This window comes from Carlito syrichta, unplaced genomic scaffold, assembly GCF_000164805.1.
Source record: "Carlito syrichta isolate Samal-C Ts95f unplaced genomic scaffold, Tarsius_syrichta-2.0.1 Scaffold304335, whole genome shotgun sequence".
Classification (NCBI taxonomy): domain Eukaryota; kingdom Metazoa; phylum Chordata; class Mammalia; order Primates; family Tarsiidae; genus Carlito; species Carlito syrichta.
In genome coordinates, this window is record NW_007248431.1 from 60454 (window position 1) to 79620 (window position 19167).

The window sequence follows — 19167 nt, forward strand, 5'->3', positions numbered from 1 at the left end:
CCAGATCGAGGCTGTGGTGGCCGGGAGTGGCCACTGCACTCCAGTCTGGGTGACAGAGTGAAACTCCAACTCAAAAAAAAAAAAGAAAAAAAAAAAATATATAAAATTACCATTAGACGCTGAAAAACCATTTGACAAAATCCAACACCCATTCATGATAAAAACTGTCAGCAAACTAAGAATAGCAGAGAATTTTCCTTAACTTGGTTAAAAAAAAAAAACCCTCCAAAAATCTTATCACTAGTTTAGGTAATACAGCTAGATCTCTTCTCTACAAAAATATCAAAAAATTAACCAGGCTTGGAAGGCTGAAGTGGAAGGATCGCCCGAATCCAGTAGGTCGAGGCTATGGTGGCTGTGAGTGTGCCATGCACTCTAGCCTGGGTGACAGAGTGAGACTCTGACTCAAATAAAAACAACAACAACAACAACACAACCCATAATGATGATAAACTAGATTATTTTCCACTATGATTGTGAAGACAGCAAGGATGTCCCCTCTCACCACTCCTATTCGAACTGCATTGGAAGTCCTAACTAATCATAACACGAGAGAAAGAAAAGGTATAAAGATTGAGAAGGAAGGAAAAACTGTCATTCACAATGACACCAATGTTTTTGTAGAAAATATTAAAGATAGAACAACACCACAAAAACCTGGCACTAATAAGCAATATAGCAAGGCTGCTAGATACAAGGTTTATATACAAAAGTCAATTGCTTTTCTATATATCAGCAATGAACAACTAGAATTTTTGTGCTTTTCTTTGTGGGTAATTCTTTAATAATTAATTCAAATTCTTTTTATAGGTTTGTTCAGATTGTCTACTTCTTGAGTCAGTTTTGGTAGTTTAAGTCTTTTTAGGAATGTGTCCATTTTATGTTATCTAGTTTATTGACATACAATGAAATAGCATACTTTCAAAATCCTTTTTGTAAGGTTGGTAGTAAGTCTCTTCTTTCTGATCATATATTTATATACTAATCATACTTTAATACAACTTTACATCTTGCTTTTTTCAAGTATCATTCAATCTGAACTAATTTTTCCATAGTACAGTTGTATCTGCCAAGTTCTCTGGATGTCAGTTAGACCAGAATCCTGTTTATGTTCATTTCTTGGCTTGGTGATTTCTCAGAGACACAGACAGTGCTTAACTGACCCTGAATCCACATGAAGACAGGTGTATAGATAGATAATCTCAAGGAAAGACTTTTTTCCTAGCCCAAGGACAGGTCGAGACATTCCAACTTCCCTGCCATGTTCCTATGCTGCCAGGTGGGTTTTTCTTACTGGAGGTGTTGACTTAATTCCAACACCTAACATGGTTCAGGCCCAAGGCTTTGTTTCAACTTGATGTGGTCATTAAAACTCAAGGTCAGTAGCCCCCCAGCCCAGCATCCACTATGTAGTCTTGCCTACTGTTCTGGGTTATTTTCTTTTCTTTTTGATAAATCCATATACATTTTGGAAAATATTTATGAATAAATAGTTTTAATAACGGCTGGTGGCAGCAGTAGCCTCTCTTTTTTTTTTTGAGTTGGACTCTAACTCAGTCACCCAGGCTAGTGTGCAGTGACGTGCTCACGGCCATCACAGCCTCAATCTGTTAGGCTCAGGCAATCCTTCCATCTCAGCCTTCCAAGTAGCTGAACCTATAGGCATGCACCGCCACGCCTGGCTAACTTTTTGATTTATTTTAGAGATGAGATCTTGCCAAGTTGCACAGGCTGGTCTCAAACCTGTGGGCTTGGGCAATCCTCTCACCTCGGCCTCCCAAAGTCCTGGGATTACAGGCATGAGCAACCGTGACTGGTCCAGCAGCCTCTCTTATACTCCTTCAGGAGTCGGTGAGCAAGGTAGGGGTTCTGCTGGCAGGGGCACTGGGCTAGCAAGGGGCTGAACTGACCGCCAGTCATCTTTCTATGGTGCTTGACCTGGGACCCCCGCCAGCAGGACCTCTGCCCAAGCCCTCTCAGTCACTTCCCTTTGGAGACGGTCAGCTCAAAGATCGTCCAGGGATGATGGAGGTGGCTTCTTAGGCCACTGTTTCTCAGATCCTGCCTTCTTGTCTTTTCTGTTGAGACTGCCTTCATCACTACTGGGCCTTTCCTTCCTCTGCTGGGGCATCTGCATCTCCTGCAGAGGGTGTAGGTGGCTCCTGATCTTCTCGTTTGGGCCTGGGCCATGTAGGCCCCTTCCCCAGAGGGAGTTGCTACCAAGAGGGTTAAGTTTAGGCCTCTGCTGCACTCTGGACCAGGTATGTTCGGATGCCCAGAGCTTTTTCTTCTTTCTCTTTCTCCTGTCGTTTTTCTTCTTTGAATTCTTTATTGCCTCTGGTCACCCTGTTCCCTTCCTCTAATAGCTCCTGAAACAGGTTTACCAGGCTAGAGTTTGGGGCTACTGCCTCTGCTGCTTCGAGTTCAGGCACTGAGTTCTGATGTAGGCCTGGCCTTCTTCCACAGGAGTTCTGTGTGCACTCCATCTCCTTCTGAGCCTGGGCCTCATCATGCTGCATGTGGGAGACGTTGTCCTTGTTACAGAAGTGCCAGCTCTTCTTGGGCAAAATATTCATGGTGCTGTAGCCATCCACAGACTGCTCTGACTTTTTTTGCTGTTTATTCTTAGATTTTGTATCCTGTCATTACTTTATTGTAAACTATTCATGCATTTTAGGGACATGAATTACATTTACTCCAACATTTCAAAGTATTTGGTAGCAGGAAGGCCTTCAGATCTTCCATACTGCTGGACAGAGAAAATGCTAGATAAAAAAATTACACTGAACTTTTTATACTACAGCATGATTAGATTATAACAAGTGAATACAAGGCTCCACACAGGTTCCTAGATATAGCATTGGAAGGGGTCTTCCACACTAGCTTCCAGGGACTTTTCTCTAAGGAGGATACATCCTGTCCAGACACAGAGCTTCTGAGATCAGGAGCAAAGCCCCAGAGACAACACACTGTGACTTTAGCTCCAAGACACCATCTACTACAAGGACAGGTCTCATATAAATGTTCCTTTTATTTGGTACCTGTTGGCTACATGGCTACTACAAGAGTCTCTGACCATTGTCTGTGCACTTGTCTGAGGGTGGCACAGGCTAGGTTCATCTGTCCAGGGCTGCTGAGTCCCAGTCACCTTGCAGTGGGATGCAAGCCCAAGAGGATATCTTAAGCGACCAGCCCAGCCCATGTCTAACTCTCCTAGCCTGACTTACTGGGATGCTCAGTGAGCTACCTGCCACAGCAAGCTTGGAGGGAGGAGCCTTCCCAAGAGTCAGAGAAGTTAGGTGACAGCAGCAGAAGCTGCACACACCCACTCTGGTCACCTCAGAAGGATGCTGTGCAACTCCAAGAAATAAAGAACTACAGTTCATATGATGTGGTTGCTGTGTGCTAGGGGAGGCCCAGGGAACAGATAAGTGGCATAGAGTCTGCAACAGTTCAGAAACCCATCTGACTTCACAGAGACCTCACTTACACCCCTTTTATCTCAGCTCCCTGGACAGTTTCTGAATAGAAGGCCATTACTTCCACAGTGCAACAATATCAGAGGCTTCCATCTCTCCAATCAATTTCTCGCTCTCTTCCAGACAAACTCTGGGCTCTATTCAACAATACCATTATTCTCAGTGCAGACTCTGCAATGACCAGCCCCGTGTCTCTGTGGCCCAGCTTAGTGTGTAACCCAGAGCAGGTGCTGGGCATACATTCACTCAGCTCTTATCCTCATAGTTCTTTTGCCTCTGTCTCCTTCCCACAGCTCCTCCCAGCCACCTTCCCACTTGAAGCAGCCTCCTTTTTCTCCTTGGAGCTGGTGGCTCACTAAGGGCTTTTCAGTTTTGCTCCTGTATATTGAGTGGCCCATAGGTGAGCAGGCTGCTTGGCTGGAACACTGGAACTGCACTGCTGACCTGCACCTACCTCCTTCCTGGCTTCTCTCGGTCCCACAACTGCCACCTACCTTTCCACAGTCGTTGGGGTCACGCTGGTCAGGGCAGGAGCACCAGGTGTGGCTTTGGACCGCTCTGTGAATCGGGAGTCAAAGGCTTTCATGGGTTCGATCTTGGACGGGGTTGTTAACACAGAAGGTGACAGTGCAGCAGGAGCAGAGGTAGCATTCACACTAGGGGTGAAGAAGATGAGAGGCATGTCAAGCACAATCCTTAAAGGATTTGGAGGTTTAGGATTTGTATTATTTGTAGCCTATTGAAAAGGGCACAAATACTAAACTTCCATAAACACACAAAAATCAAGATATAATCTACTAGTCTTGACCATTTCTTGAAAATTTCTGTGTGTTAAAATTCTGGATGTCTGGTTACCTGAGAAAGCTATGAGCAGACGCATTCACATTTCTCCTTTTGCATTGCTCTAAGGGATTTTGGGGGGTAGCATGAGGCCTAGAATGTGGTTCTTATAACTCATTCCTCTAACCATATAGCCCCATCTTCACAACCTGAATACAGCATCTCAATCCCAAACCACTCCAACCACTAGCCTGTCCTACTTCGACACTGGGTCTGACAAGAAAAGCGTCTACCCAGGGTCCTGAGGCCATGGTCTACTCCTGGCCTTCATCCTCAGCCAGGCACCTTATGTCCTGGGCTGGCCTCTCCCATCTCTCACAAAAAAGTGACAAGGACACATTTTTAGTACTCCTCTCCACAAGCTCACCGCACACCTTCGCCTTCTACTCTACAGAAAAAGAAGAGGCCCAGTACAAGCTTGTCCAGCCTACCCTGCACGCCCAAGCCCACACCAAGGCTACTGGGTTTCCTGCTAATCATTCAGGTTAACACCTGCCTTGTCTTCCTAGACCCCATGCCAGACACCTGGCCGTCACCCTGGACAGCCCCTTCTTCCTCCTCCTCCTCAATGGCCTGTGGCCACCAGGATCTGTAGGGTCAATCCTCGCAGCAGTCTTCAGGTCTGGTGCAGTCCATCCTGGGCAGATCCTTTTCCTCCCAGCATGCTTTGCTATCTCACTGGTCTTACTGCCCAGTCTCCTCTTCCCACACCCTCATAGTTCCCTCAGGAGCAACACCTGATGCTTGGGCATGCCTCCATGGCCATGGCACCAGTACCCAGGAGGAGGATGTGGGAACATAAGACCCCATCTCACCAACAGTATCAGCTGTGTGTGTGTGTATGTGGGGGGGGGGGGGTTGGCTACATTTGGGCACCACAGTCTACTGGAGCTATCTTCCTAAAACCCAAGTTCCAAGACTTCTATGTCTCCACTTTGGTTCAGTACAGAAACCCAAGTTTTCTCTTCTTTTCTGCCCCTTCTCAGGGGCTTGGGGCTGCTTGTGCCACTGTCCCTACTCTCTCCATCCCTTTTTCCCTAGTCAGCTTGTATGAGCCCTGGACTGCACATCCGTTGAGAAGCTCCACTGAGACCTGTCCACCAACCCTCCCTCAGACAGCTAGCTATTTCTACTCAGGGAACCCAAGGAACCACCTACAATCCTGTGGCTGCCTCTTCCCCATCAGCCTATATACTCCCTGAGGATGGGAACCCACCAATCAGGCCCCTGTGACGCTTGTGGCCCAGGCCACTGTATAACTCAGAGCAAGTGCTGGGCAAACATTCACTCAGCTCTTATTCATGCTTGCCTGGTCCTTTCTGACTTCCAACTTGGTTTCCAGTACAGGTTAGTGAACACATGGCCTCTGAGTGAATATAATTCAGCAAGTAGGAGGGGAGTCTGTTCTTCTATATGAGCACCTTGCTTGGGATGAATGGCATGGTGATGTGCCCGGCCGAGGCCCCAGAAATGTGAGACTACCTTTTGGCGCAAACCTGCTAAAAGATGGGGCTGACTGTAGTAGGCAGTGCTTCACTGGTAGGTCCTCACCCTCAGTAGCCTGATCCTTGGTCAGTGGTGACACTCTCTGTGAAGTGCTCACAGTTCTGTGCATCAGAGACTCACCTAAACAAGTCAGCCCTTCCGAGCAGGCCCCATATGAAATCAAGCTTTTCTTCCATTCTTTTTTCATTGAAGTACAACCAGAATGAAATTTGATCCCCAAAACTGTGTGCAGATCTGAACTTCCCCAGGGAAAGGAACAAGCCTTGATGCCCACTAACCTGTCCTTATTGACAGAATCGCCTGCAGGCCTGGCACTGGTGGCTGCAACAGGCTCTGTGCAAGGTTTCGAGGTGCCGAAGGAATTAGGGGTACTGGAGTCCAGTGGTAGTAGTTGTGGACTGCTATGGGATGAGAGCATGGTGCCCGCCAGGGAGCCTGAGAGGGGGATGCTGTTAAAGAATGCCGTGGAGAAGTCCCTGTCATCGAGCAAGAACAAAAGTCAGGCCTTGAAAGTCAGATGACACATTCAGTACTTTTTACATTCTAAATAACTTTCTTCTGGGCCCAAAGGCAATACATCTTCATGACTGAAAAATTTGGAAAGATACAGAAGAGTAAAAAGAAAATAAAAATCACTTAATATACTATATTTAATTGAATCTAAGATGCATAGTTCCTATATGTTCCTCTAAGAAAGGAGACAATGCTACTAATTCTGTCAGATGCACTGACTATACGATGCACCCTGACCTCAGATATGTTAAACTGTACACAAGAGACTCAGGAGGAATGAAATGCGGCATACAGAAAGGGCCTCCCAGCCGGGCTCGGTGGCTCAGCCTGTAATCCCAGTGCTTGGGATGCTGAGGTGAGTGGATTGCCTGAGCCCGCAGGTTAGAGACCTGCCTGAGCAACTTGGCGAGACCTCATCTCTACAATAAATCAAAAAATCAGCCGGGCGTGGTAGCGCGTGCCTGTAGTTCTGGCTACCTGGAGGGCTGAGGTGGAAGGATCACTGGAGCCCAGCAAGTCGAGGCTGCGGCCGGGAGCGGCCACTGCACTCCAGTCTGGGCGATGGAGTGAGACTCCAACTCAATAAAAAAAAAAAAAGAAAAAAAAGAAAAGGCCTCCCTTTCATGAAGGGCTATTGGGCATGCCACTGGATGGATGTGCCACAATTCACCTAAACCTGCCACTGGTGAGGAACCACATATCTGTCTCCCAGCTTTTCTGTGACAGTTGCAGCTACAACAGGAGGCAAGGCATTACAGTGCTAAGACTGTGGGCCTTGGGCCACACTTGCCAGGTCAGCCTCCTCTGCCATTTGCAAGCTTGTGACTTTGGGCACTTCAACTACTCTTCTGTGTCTCAGGTTCATACATGCAAAATACAAAGTGCCAGGACTCTCCACATGGGTTTGCTGTCAGGACTAAAGTAGTTAAGGTAGCACATACTTAGAACACATAGTAGCTGCTCAAAGATGCCTGAAATTATAATAATTATCATTATACCTGCAATTCACATATTACACGGGATGAATTCCTAGAAGTGGAATTGTAGCAGCAAATGGAAATGCTCCCTCATGATTTTGGATAAATGTCTAAAGTGCCCTCTTTAGAGGTTTAAATGACAAGCCTTGTATGAGAGTGCCTATTTTCCCACACTCTTACTAACAGTTTTATACAATTTCTTGACACTTGACAATATGATAGATGAAAAATGGTATCTTTAATTTTGATATGAATGATGTTAACATTTTTTCATACAGAAACATGCAATTTTCTTTTTCTGTGAATTATTTGTTCACAGCCTTTATCTATTTTTTTTTGGTTATTGGTCTTTATTATTGATTTATAAGAACTATTTACATATTTTAAAAAATTCCTTATATGAGTAGAAGCATTCTTCCCAGAATGTTGTGTTTCAATTCTTTATAGTGCATTTTTGTTTTTGAAAAGTGTAATTTTTATGTGGAACAAATTTTGTGTCATTATTAAAACATACTATTAAAATATTCTTCCATAGAATCTTCTATGAGTTAAACACTAAAAAGAAACAAACTCTGAACTGTTTAGGATGTATTTAATAAGGTGGGATCCAACTTCATTTCTAGAGGATACCAGGTAGTTCTGACTTCCATATACTGAATTAGCTAATTTTCAACATTGATATAAAATGTTATCTTTGAAATTCCCATAAATTTGGGCCTATTTCTAGTTATTCCATTTTAGACCATTGCTCTGTCTATTCATGTGTCAGTATTTCACTGTTTAGAGTACACAGCTTTTAAGTTTTAGTTTCTGCTGGGGCTAGTCTTCTCTGATTAATCCACTTTTGATTGTATCCATCTACCTGATTGTCTTCTTTCTTTGCCTATAGCATTTTTTCCATGCTGTGCTGCTTATTCTCTTATAAACAGTATCATCCTTAAATAATGATACATTTCATACTCTCCTTTCCAATTTACTCCTTCTCTTGACTAACTGTATGGGCTAGGACCTCTAGAACAATGTTATAGTCACAAAAGTAGACATGTATTTAGTTTTTGAACTTAATTTGAAATGAGGTAATTTACCAAGTTAAGGAAGCATCCACCTACTCTCATTTACTCAAATTTTAAATCTGAACAATGAATTTTACCAAAATGCCTCTTAAGCCATCTATGAAGGTGATCACATAGTTAATTTTTTCTGACTACTGACAAAAAATTAAATTAATAGCTCCCAAAATTTGAACCTCCTTGCTTTCCTGAAGCAAATCTTAGTTGGTCACCTTAGTTGGTGTGTAAGCTTTGCTCTATTTGTCACTATTTTATTTAGGATTTTGCATTGACATTCAGAAATGAGATTGATCTGGAATTTATTATATTCTAACTTTGTTATATTTTGATTCAATATGATGTTCATTTCAAAAAAAGATTTTTCAAGTTTCTTCTCTTTGCACTAGAATATTTATTTTTTAATTTTGAATTGGATTCTCACTCTGTTGCTAGGCTGGAGTGCAGTGGCACGCTCACAGCTACGACAGCCTTGACCTGCTGGGCTCAGGAGATCCTTCCACCTCAGCCTTCCAAACAGCTGACACTACAAGTGTGTGCCACCACGTCCGGCAACTTCTTTGATTTATTGTAGAGACGAGGTCTTGCCAGGTTGCCCAGGCTGGCCTTGAACCTGTGGGCTCAGGCAATCCTCTCACCTCTGCCTCCCAAAGTGCTGGGATTATAGGTGTGAGCCACTGCGCCCGCTGCACTAGACTATCTTAAATAGCATTACCATTATCTGTTCCTTACAAGTTTCTTAGAGCTCCTCTGTGAAGTTTTTAGTCTGGTAGCTTTGGTAGGGTTAACACTTTGACAGTATCCTCTATTTCTCCTATAATAATTTTTCAATTTTAATAATTTTATTTTCTTCCAGAATCAATCACTTTCAAATTTATTTGCACAGCGCTCTCAGCAAGGAAGTCTCTTATTCTTTTATTTCATATCTGTGATTACTTCCAACTTATAACTACTTTGAATATGTGTGCTTTTTCTTATTTTCTTTCTTGATTAGTTCAGTTAATAATTACCCATTCTGTTGCCACCTGTTAGAGCATGGGAATAAGGAAGGTGAAAAGCCTTTAAGACTAAAGGAATTGGCTGGGCTCGGTGGCTCAGCCTGTAATCCTAGCACTTTGGGAGGCTGAGGCGAGTGGATTGCCTGAGCCTGTGGGTTCAAGATTCGCCTGGGCAACTTGGCGAGATTTCATCTCTACAATAAACAAAAAATTAGCCAGGCGAGGTAGTGCACGCCTATAGTTCTGGCTACTTGGAAGGCTGAGGCGGAAGGATCGCTGGAGCCCAGCAAGTTGAGGCTGTGGTGGCCGCGAGTGTGCCACTGCACTCCAGTCTGGGCGACAGAGTGAGACTCCAGCTCGAAAAAAGACTAAAGGAATTAAATTCTGGTGTCACAAATATGCACCCTATGGCAGAAAGCTGGCTCCAGACCAGCTAGGAAGCCCCTACCTCCTCTGCCTTCTTACCAAGTAAGGTCTGGAAGGACATACAGAACAAAGGGCCACTACTACCACCGATCCCTTCCCACAGGACCACAGTGTTCAGGCTGCATTCACACACTGAGTCTCACTTGGTCCTACTAAAAGGGAGGCAAATGGAATTACCCTCATGGGTTCAGTGGGAGAAAGGCTTAGTCATAGGAAAATCATGGTTCTGGGAGGAGCCAGCAGATCTGGCTCTGAATGGACAATTGTAAAATGCAGAGGACTACTGTGGCCAATTCCTTTAGTCTTAAAGGCTTTTCACCTTCCTTATTTCCATGAAGGACTTCCTCATCCCCTGAGCAGATCAGCTGAAAAGTGAACTGCCTTGACAGTGGAGGTCTATTGCTTTCACATAGGGCTTTATCATTTTTTGAATCAACATACAGGAAAATAACCAATACAAAAGCCAGCCTCACTATAGACATTGGGACAACAGAAAATGGTGAATGAGTCCCTTCCCCCATATGTCTTCTACAGGAAAATATGTCTTAGAACCCTACCCTTCACCCACCAATTCCACTTCTAGAAATTATCCTGAGTAAACAGATGCAGGTGAGCTCTAAGATTGATTTACAATCATGAGAAACTGAGCACAAACTGCAGGTCCAACAACAGGCTGGTGAAGTAAATCATGATGCTTTCACAGGAAGGGGACCTGGACAACCAGCAACAAGTACTTCAGAGGACTATTTAAAAGTAGAAGAACAGTCAAGATACAGTAAGACATGGGAAAGGAGACAGGAAATACAGATATCAAATGTTAACAGTGACTGTATCCAAGAGACTGGATTATGGATAATGCTTTCTTCTCTGGGATTTTATTATTTTCTACATTTTCAACCATGTGAATATATACCTTTCATAATCCGAAAAACAAGATTATACAAGGAAAAATAGAAAGAAAAAAAATCAGCTTGACTGTATTCCCTAGTGTCCTGCCAATAGTGAAGTGCAGCAGACATGATGGCCACCTCAGAACCCAGTACAAGGAGGACCACAGGCTTTGAGGCCACTGGGAAGCTGGGCTCAACTTCCTTGCTTCCACACTCTACCAATCAGGGTGGCCCAAGAGCATGTTGACCAAAGACCTTCACAGGGAAAGTGCTAACTGGTGAAAGGAGACAGGAAGACCTCTCCAGATAAGGTTACAGAAAGTTTGGGGAATGAACCAGTACCCAGTGTCCAGCTGTGCTATGCAGAGAGGTGTGATTCTTCTCCGACCATCTGCCGTCCGAGTCTCAACTTGTTTTTTCAAAAGATTCTGGCAAAATAGAGTCACATAAATGAATGGAAAAGTTTCTGCCTACTATCTCCAAATATTAAAAAAAGCTTTTTTCCCTAGTGATAAGAACACATGGCATAAGATCTATCCTCTTAGCAAAGTTTTAACTGTGCAATATTGTACCGTGAACTGTAGGCACCATGCTATAGAGGAGATTTCTAGAACTTGATCACCTTGTATAACTGTACCTGTACCCTTTGACCAACGCCTCCCCATTTTCCCCTGCCCCCAGACTCTGGCATCTACCATTCTGCTTTAATTCTGTGAGTTTAACTATTTTAGATCTCTCATATAAGTGGTATCATGCAGTATTTGTCCTTCTGTGTCCGGCCTATTGTTTTATTTTTAATTTTTTGAGTTGAAGTCTCACTCTGTTGCCCAGACTGGAGTGCAGTAGCTGCTCCCGGCCACCGTAGCCTCAACCTGCTGGGCTCCAGCGATCCTTTCGCCTCAGCCTTCCAAGTAGCTGGAACTACAGGCGCGCGCTACCACACCCGGCTAATTTTTTATTTATTGTAGAGATGAGGTCTCGCCAAGTTGCCCAGGTGGGTCTCGAACCCGCAGGCTCAGGCAATCCACTCACCTCAGCCTCCCAAGGCATGGGATTACAGGCTGAGCCACCGAGCCTGGCTGTGGCCTATTGTTAAGTTGCACATGTCAAATATGTACAGATTTTGTATGTCAAGTATATCTCAATATGGTAGGTTAAAAAAAATAAGGTTTCTAAGAAAATGTATTCTAACTTCCCTTTCTAAGCTTTCTGGTACAACTAAAGTAAGCCAACTAATCAAAGAAACAGCAGCAAGTACATGCTAAGCTGACTACCCCATACAACAGCTGTGGGGGTCAAGGAAGAAACTAAAGGACTGAGACTGCCCCTGTGAGCCACACTCATCACTGAACCGTTGATTTTTAAACAAACTTTCATCACAGAATCCTTTCTTTCACAGAGGGCTCATAACCATAGTTCCCACTTCATATTATGTCTGAATTACCTGGAGGTGGTCTGTCAACCTATACAGCTCTTGGAAATGGCTTAGGCTCTCCAGGTAACCACAACACTGCCTACTTTGTTCCTGTCCCTTTTCCAGCCCCCTCCCATGAAACATGGGCTTCCAGGTGAAGAAGAGCCCATGGAAGTCTCCCAAGAGTAGAGCCTAGAACCCACTGGTCTTAGCATCCAGAACTTCCTCAAAAGGACAGCAGTTTAAGGTTTAGAAGTTCCTTCAAGAGATGACCTTCTCTAGGCTCCCTGGGATAAGATCTTTGATAAAGGGGCCTTAGGCTCCATTACTGCCTCATGCAGCTGTGGGCATGGGGCCAGCTGGCCCTGAACTGGCTAAATACGGGTCCTATGCCAGACTTAGCACACACCCTCTTCACTACCATCAGCATCTGTGCCCTGCCCCGGGCATGTGCTTATGTCTTCAGTGCCACTAGGCAAAGCACTTACCTTCCTAATGTCTTCCAGACTCTCCCCGTTGACAACGCCTGCGACTGATGCGGCTGAGCCTGTCTCTCGGGCCACAGCACTCTTTTGGTCCAGCTGCTGCTGCTGCTGCCTCCGCTGGTACTTGAGCATCTCTGGGTTCTCGATGACAGCTGTGGAGAGCTGGGCCTCGGTCATGATGGCCAGGCTCTTGCCATAGGTAGACTGGTGAATGCGGCTCTAGGAGAAGTAGGGAGAGGCACAACACAACAGTATGAACACCAGCATGGCCAGTGCTACTACTAGTGTGCAAGTGCAATGGGCTCTCGTGGCTCTGAGCAAAAAGGCCCCAATGCCAGCTCTCCATTATCTCCTGCCCTATCCTGCCTGCTCCCCCTACTGCCCGCCCCCCCTCCAACCACCCATCAGGCAGCTCTGTTGGCACCTCATGTCCTCCCTAGATGTTTATGGCCTACCCTGTATCTGTAGTGGGGTTGACAGCAAATGAGATAGCTGACGAGAGACCATGCCCACCCTATAGTCCGGTGCAGAACAACTGGCAATCCACATGACCTCAAATAAAAGGAGGACATTCAGGGTGCTAACTTAAGGCTCTTAAACCACTCCTAGGACCACAAATGCCTTTGGAAATCAGGTATGGGAATAAGAGTCTGTTTTCACGGTTCGTTTATAGATGTCAGCCCTGTGGTCAGAGGTCCCCATGGGCCTGCTATTGGTGTCTCTGAGAACAAGGAACAGCTTGGCATAGCAGTTCTGGGGAGATCTCCTATGCCCCGCCGGTTCTCTTAGCATGCCCTCATCCTTCCCTCCTCCTAGGCCCTAGTAGTCCTGTGCCATCAACAGCTAGACAGGAGCCCTGTGAGACCAGAAATATACTGTGGAGACTGGGGTGCATGAAAATGTGTGAGGAGTCTGTCCCACAAGATGTACAAATGACCAACGTGGTTAAAGGGACATCTGTCTTACACCAGAACATGGGTAGGAAGGCAGTGTCCCAGGAGAGGTGCCATGGGACTCGTTTATGCAGGGCCTGGATATGGCCAGGAACTTCCCCTCCTTGACTCCTGCCCCTTCTACCCTGAAATCTTGAGCCAGAATTCAGCATTTGGCCAAGGTTTCCCTTGTGTTCCTCAAGCATGGGGCCTGCCTCTAACTTGTGAAATGATAAGCCACATAGGTTATTACACAGGATCCCAAGGTGCCTCTCCAAAGGAGTGCACAGTGATCCCTGGGTACCTGACAACAGTAACAAGGTGGGAAGAGGACCTGAGGCCACTGAGACACTTTTCCTTCATTGAAAAATGATGAGGTACCATGCCCCATTCCAGGTGCAGTCAACAAGGCAGAACTCTACCCCTAAGGGGTTCACACATCAGCGGGGGTCACACAAGAGCTTAAGAGAGAACTTCCACCAGTAATAATGTCACTAAGGAGAGAGTCGTTGGCATGCTCTGGGCACTCACAGAACTCCTTTCAGACACATCTCACCAAGTGTTGGCAAGGCCCAAATCTAGTTATGGCAGGTTTCTAAGTCTATGGTAGGTGAAGCAGGATCTTTTCTAAAGCCATGCAGAGGGGCAACAGACCTTAATCCCCCAGCAGGGCACAGTGGAGAGGAGGCTTGGCTCAAAGCAGCAGGTCTGGTTCACTCTTAACCTAAGGGTCACATATAGGCTGGGAAAAGAGTCATACTATTTTCTGAGGCTTAGTTACTATATTGATAAAATGCGTCTTGAAGAGTTTGGTGTAATTTAAATAAAATCATACATGCAGGCTGGGTACAGTGGCTCACGCCTGTAATTCCAGCACTTTGGGAGGTGGAGGTGAGAGGATTGCCTGAGTCCAGGGGTTCGAGACTAGCCTGGGCAACTTGGCCAGGCTGTCTCTAGAATTAAACAAAAAATTAGCCAGGCGTGGTAATGCATGCCTGTAGTTCCAGCTGTTTGGAAGGCTGAGGTGGAAGGATCGCCTGAGCCCAGCAGGTCGAGGCTGCGGTGGCCATGAGCGTGCCACTGCACTCCAGTCTGGGCGACAGAGTAAGGCTTCCACTCAAAAAAACAAAGACAAAAACAAAAAGACATTTATGTAAAACACATGGTCCAGAGCTCAGAGCCTGGGAAAGAGTAGATGCTAAGAAATGACCAATGTTACTATTATAATGGGTAAAATGACATGAACAGGAACCCTTGTGGAGTCATTTCAGCTCTCTCCCAGGGCAAAAACCTTCTCCCTGTGGGTGGCCTACTGGCAGCTCAAAAAGAGATGCCCCAAATAATTCTATTATTGATTCTAGGACTTGTTTCTGACATATGTATTAATTTTAATTTTAATTTCTTTTTTTGAGTTGGAGTCTCATTCTATAGCCCAGGCTAAAGTACAGTGGCATGCTCATGGCCACCCCAGCATCAATCTGCTGGACTCAGGTGATCCTTCTACCTCAGTCTTCCAACTAGCAGGAATTACAGGCACACATTACCATGCCTGGCTAATTTTTTGATTTATTGTAGAGATGAGGTCTCACCATGTTGCCCAGGTTGGTCTCGAATCCATGGGCTTAGGCAATCCTCTCGCCTTGGCCTCCCAAGTGCTGGTATTACTCATTTTTATTTTTTAAAATTTTTATTCTTTTTTTTGAGTCAAGGTCTCACTTTGTCACCCAGAATGGAGTACAATGGCATGACCATGGTTCACTATAGCCTTGAACTCCTGGGCTCCCCTTCTCAGCTTGCAAGTAGCTGGGACTACAGGTGTACACCACCACGCCTGGTTCATATTTTGGTTTTTTTTTCTTTTGTAGAGGCAAGGTCTTGCTATGTGGTGCAGGCTGGTCTTGAATTCCAGGGCTCAAGTAATCTTCCTGCCTCGGTCTCCCAAAGTGCTGGGATTACAAGCATGAGTCACCATATATAGCCTTCATTTTTAATATAATCTATTTCCTAAAGAAGGAGTACAATCTATAAAAGAAGGCCAGGTACAGTGGCTCACGCCTATAATCCCAGCATTTTGGGAGGCTGAGGTGAGAGGACTGCCTGAGCCCACAGGTTCGAGACCAGATTGGGCAACTTGGTGAGACCTCATCTCTACAGTAATTCAAAAAATTAGCTGGGCATGGTGGCGCATGCCTGTAGTTCCAGCTACTTGGAAGGTTGAGGCAGAAGGATGGCCTGAACCTAGCAGGTCGAGGCTGCGGTGGTCATGAATGTGCTACTGGACTCCAGCCTGGGTAACAGAGTGAGACTCTGACTCAAAAAACAAAAACGAAAGGTGAACATCCCCTTAAACTTTAAGAAATAATATGTCTGTGTATCCCACAAAAAGATGTTCTAATTGAAGGGGTCTCTCAGAGCTATCACGGCTACTTCTGTAGCTCTAGAGCATGTGGCAGCACAGGGGCTACCAGCTTACCTTTTCCTCCTCGCTCAGGGGGTCTCCAAGCTCATCCTGGGAGAAGTCAAGGAACGCCACAGAGCCATCCATGGAACACACCAGGATGCCCAGCCCATTCAGAGTCCTGGGAGACACAGCTGTCAGCAGCTGTCATCAAGAGCTTGAGGCAAACATTCATGCCACAAAGGCAGGCCCATGAAGATGGTGGGACAGTGCTCTAGGGAAGTGCTGAAAACCCCTGTACCATTCTGTGGTGTGAGGATGGGGATGACAATCACGGCCCAAAGGGGCCTGGTGTCCTTTAGTTCTAAGCACATGGTCAAAATATCTCTTACCGTATGTTTTATAAGAATTTTCCATTTTACTTATCTTACTTTTGAAACCATTAAAAACAAACTTGAGTAAGTGTACATCTAAATAAGTTCACTGAGAAGCAAAACGTGTGCTTCTCACTTCGGTTCATATAACGACAGACGTGGTACCCACTAGTCTTAGACAAATTTTGAGAACTTTCCAGTGGCAAATCCTACATGTGCAAGACATTTTCACGGCAGCAGGCACATAGCTGTTGGTTCCTGAATTGTTCAAATAGCACCCTCAGGTCTGGGCCAGCTGTGATGCTTGAGGAGGGCCCACTGGCCACCTGACCCTAATCCCATCCAAGAGGCCTTGAGTTCTCATGTGTGGCTACTCCTTTCTTAGCCTATGCATACCCAACCAGAATCCACCTTACCAGGATATATCCATGATGGATTTGTCAAACAGTTCATGGATGACCACCAGCGGCCGTTTCAGACACGTGAGCTGAAAGGAAAGCAGCAGCCGAAGTTAACGGAATTACTGAAACTCTCTTATGTGTAGTCAGCTCATTAGTTAACACAACTAATCTAGAAGCCTTGGTCAGAGTTTCTACTGACATTTAAGGCACCTTTAACTGTATTCAAAGTGGCTGCTGAGATCCCAAACTGCAGAAACCAAAGCCTGACAAAATGTGCCTTCTAGAGTGGCCACTGCTGCCAGGGTTTGCTGTGGTCCAATAGGAGAGATAGCTTTATACACAGGCAACCAGCAACAGAACAGGAATAGTGGAAATGGGTTCTGGAAGAGCTACAATCTGAGCAAAGAGACAGCCCCAGGTAAAGGCACGGAGAGGGTCTATGGAACAAAAGTTAGAGTGCCAAGGCCTGCAGAGCAGATGAGACAGTCATGGAGAGAACCCAGCACATATTCCTTGGGCCCAAGGAACTCTGATATACGTTTATCCAAGGCTTACTCTACAGCATATACAGACAGTATAGAAACACATACCAGGGCGCTTACTTTCTCCAGATAGGAGATATGTGCAATATTCTATTTTATGTGAAAATATTTATTTTATTCTAAAATAAGGCACAAGGTTGTGTCTGCTTTTTCAATTAACATATAACAAGTATGCCACTATGTATCCAGTAAAAGTACCTTTTTGAAGGCTACATAACATGCATCGTATGCATATTTCTCATCTACTCAATCTAATACTGGAGTGCACACTGATTTCATGTGCCCACAAGTATGGCAAGCTCCACCTCTCATGCACAAGTGTCTGGCCACCTGCTGAGCCACAGGATGGTGGGCTCCACTTCAAGGGAAAGTGGGTTCCCATGGGTGCTTCCAGGAGCCCATGCTACTGAGCCTCCCACCACAGCCTGAGACTGCTGTATGGAGAAGGAGGAACTGTACCTACCCTAGTCCTGGGGAAGGCTAGAATCTAAGCTGCCTGGAATCCACATAAAGCATTTTGCTCCCACCCTGATTCCAGAAAAAAAAAAAACAAACCAGCTTTGTCCTTCCATAAATGTGCCTACAGACCCCTCAGAAATCTGGAGACTGGGTGGCTGCCTGACCTCAGCATTCTAAGAAACATGAGCAACATAGCTAGTGAGGGTTTGGTTGTAGTACCAGGAACATGGCTCCAGACTGGGAGGAGCCTGGGAAGAAGGTGCCCTGGACTGGCCTTTATGGCACTGTAGCTCTGATTCAGGCAAGGAGGCTAAATGAATACTGGGTCTAAAGAAAACATAATACACACAGCAACGAGTTTCTCTGTAATGAACTATAATAAATGCCCACAACTTCAAATCCACTCTACTTATAGGGACATTAAAAATGTTTAAAAAAATTTTAGAGGGAAAAAAATTTTTTGTAATGTGTGCACACTTTGCTTTATCAAACTTACTTACAACAAGTTGGTGCAAGAAGTTACCTTGATGCTCAGCAGCAAGGCTGCTCCTTCACCGCATGTGGAACTGTCTCTAACTACACAATCAGATCACAGAACAGCAGCCCCTGGCAATGAGAACTTAACCCTTTAGGAGCCTTAGCTTAGAAACCACCACAGTTCTTACCCTTCAGTTTCCACCCATCCATCATTGAACATTTGCCTGGGGGTCGGGATAGCCTCTCCTGGCTGGGCCCAGGCCCAGTATTCAGTATTTCCTTCCAGGAGAGCCTGCGGGCTTCCAAGGAGGGGCAGACCCCAGGTACAGTGTGGAGGCACACACTGAGTATCACCCAAAGTAGCAAGTCTCTCTTTCCTTCAAGGCCTCCAGGCTTGCTACCTTTGGCCCTGCAACAAAAGCTTAGGGTGGTGAGCTCACCCAGACAGAGAGCGAGCGGTCCTTGCTGCCAACAGCACAGCAGCAGTATGGGCAGCTGGGCTTCGCAGAACTCCCATTCTTCTGCTTCTTTTTGAAGATTTTTGGGTTGAATTTCTAAAGTCAAATAACAAATGTTAAAATAATCAAGCATCAGGCATGTACCTCATGCCCAAAATCCTAGCTGACCACTTTGAGTTCCCATTTCACCTTCATAACTACCTAAGAAGCCTTTGGCTGATGATGAAATGGAGCGTTTGGGGAGGTTAGAAAACATGGGCAGAGTTGTCAAGTAAGTGGGGAAATGCAGACTGGAAGCTAGCTCTATCAAACTCTCCATTTCTGGTGCCAATAGCCAGGTAACTACTGAAACTGGCCCTCTCAATTCCCTCTGGCTTGGCAGGGCCGGCTCAGGTTCATGTGGGGAGGCTGAGCCTGTAAGGGGACTTCAGGGGCAAGAAACTGTTTACTCCCCATCTCTCTTTTTTTTTTTGAGTTGGAGTCTCACTCTGTCACCCAGACTGGAGTGCAGTGGCTGCTCCCAGCCACCGC

General features: G+C 45.5%; 1 protein-coding gene across 2 annotated transcripts in view; it reads right to left on the minus strand.

The window, feature by feature from the left end:
* LOC103262074 (protein HIRA) overlaps positions 1-19167 on the minus strand; it is a 90738-nt gene that overhangs the window by 35591 nt on the left and 35980 nt on the right. For both annotated transcript variants that reach the window (XM_021713184.1, XM_008059677.2), the window contains exons 9-15: positions 18619-18732; positions 16716-16786; positions 16001-16106; positions 12599-12814; positions 11039-11124; positions 6104-6301; positions 3974-4135 (exon numbers count right to left, since the gene is read on the minus strand). In XM_021713184.1, coding sequence (XP_021568859.1) covers positions 3974-4135; positions 6104-6301; positions 11039-11124; positions 12599-12814; positions 16001-16106; positions 16716-16786; positions 18619-18732 — 953 coding nt within the window. The remainder of the gene's footprint in view (positions 1-3973; positions 4136-6103; positions 6302-11038; positions 11125-12598; positions 12815-16000; positions 16107-16715; positions 16787-18618; positions 18733-19167) is intronic.